Below are 1491 nucleotides of genomic sequence, written 5' to 3'. Positions count from 1 at the left end.
GAGGAGAGCACGATGAGCACGGAAAGGCCTCCTGGGTGCAGGTGGACTTGGGCCATGCTGCCGGTGTGTGCAGGGAGGGCTGCTGGAGGGCCCTCCCACGTTCAGTCCTCCAGTGCATGTGGCTGGTGACAGTCACTTTGATGGGAGACTGAAACCTTGAGGAGGAGACATGCCTGAGAACACCAGGAGTTCTCATCTCATTTCCGTTTCTCCTCTTGTCTCTTTGACTGGCCCTGTAGGACAGCAGCGCCAGGGCCTGGTTACAGCAAACCACTTAGCTCCCTTCTTGAGTATACCTGGAAAACTTGCAAGGATCCACCATGCAGAGGTGGGTTTACTAGGCCACCGGGAAGGTTGGTTCATGGCTGCTGTAGCTTCTAACCCCAGATGGAAGAGGCTGGAAGGACCAGGGAGACACCACTGGCTCCTTGGGGGACTGTCAGCAGGCCATGCCTGGCTCAGGCCTCAGGACAGAGAAGCAGACTTGTAGCCGTTCAGCTCCTAGGGTTGGGACCCACTCTGCCCCCTGACCTCCCAGGCACAGATGGCTTTGCTGACCTCCAGTGTCCTCCGGCTTCTCCTCACCACCCTTGCTCCACACCCACCCCTTCCAGGCCCAGGCCCTACCCCCTCAGGTCCTCACCCAGGAGACCCCTCCTATACTGGACAACTGGCTATGGGCTCAGGAGACGGTGGTTCAGAACCCACGTTAGACTTGGTGCAGCCCCCAATTCTGCTTGTCCTGACGATCCCCCTGCAGCAGGCTGTGCTAGAAGGTTCCACCTCCTTCTCAGGGAAGGAGAGGTACTCCTTGTCCTCACTGTCCTTGGCTGACAGCGAGATGATGGGAGATCCTAGAGCCTGCTGGGAAGCTTGGTACTCACATGGCCTTCCCCAAACAGGTACCTCCATTCCTGTCCCTGTCACACAGGCGAGGTCACTACAGATAGGCTGGGCACATCACGGAGCAGAGCCCAGGGCTTGGAACCCACGTGGACACTGCGTCCCCAGACATGCCAGGTGCAAGCAGGGGACCAGGCCCAGGGCAGGACTACTCCTGCCCAGACCAGTTGAGTTTCCTGAGCTGAGCAATGTCGTGTCCTGGCAAGAGAAGCCGCCCTGATGAGGGTCCTCCTGGTCCAAAACATCAACAAGGAAGGACAGGGCGTGGCCCAGCCTCCCGCTGGGGGAAACACTACACATCCGGAGGGGTATAAAAGCCCCAGAGAACAGAGCACCCACACACTCACTCACACTCACCCACATTCACGCCTTCCTCTCATCTCACCTACTCTAGCTCAGCCCCAACATGGCCATGTCCACCATGTCCGTCTGCTCCAGCACTTGCACTGAGCCCTGGAAGGTGGATGACTGTCCAGAGAGCTTCTCTGAGCCACCCTGCTGCGCCCCTAGTTGCTGTGCCCCGACTCCCTGCCTGACTCTGGTCTGTAGCCCAGTGAGCTGTGTGTCCAGCCCCTGCCAACCAGTCTG

At 59.0% G+C, this 1491-nt stretch overlaps 2 protein-coding genes across 4 annotated transcripts in view; both read left to right on the top strand.

The window, feature by feature from the left end:
* TSPEAR (thrombospondin type laminin G domain and EAR repeats) overlaps window positions 1–1491 on the top strand; it is a 76534-nt gene that overhangs the window by 12138 nt on the left and 62905 nt on the right. The gene's annotated exons all lie outside the window — the stretch shown is intronic.
* The window catches only part of LOC105887824 (keratin-associated protein 10-1-like), a 971-nt gene continuing 789 nt past the window's right edge, over window positions 1310–1491 (top strand). For 2 of the 3 annotated variants that reach the window (XM_012810337.1, XM_023518129.1), the window contains exon 1: window positions 1310–1485. In XM_012810337.1, the coding sequence (XP_012665791.1) occupies window positions 1310–1485 (176 nt within the window). Of the gene's footprint in view, window positions 1489–1491 lie in introns of all 3 variants that reach the window. The other variant, XM_023518128.1, reaches the window with a different exon arrangement.

The sequence above is a fragment of the Otolemur garnettii genome, unplaced genomic scaffold (genome assembly GCF_000181295.1).
Source record: "Otolemur garnettii isolate 467f Iridium unplaced genomic scaffold, OtoGar3 scaffold00128, whole genome shotgun sequence".
Classification (NCBI taxonomy): Eukaryota; Metazoa; Chordata; class Mammalia; order Primates; family Galagidae; genus Otolemur; species Otolemur garnettii.
The sequence above is the reverse complement of the archived record's forward strand: the minus strand, read 5'-3'. Positions and strand labels throughout refer to the sequence as shown.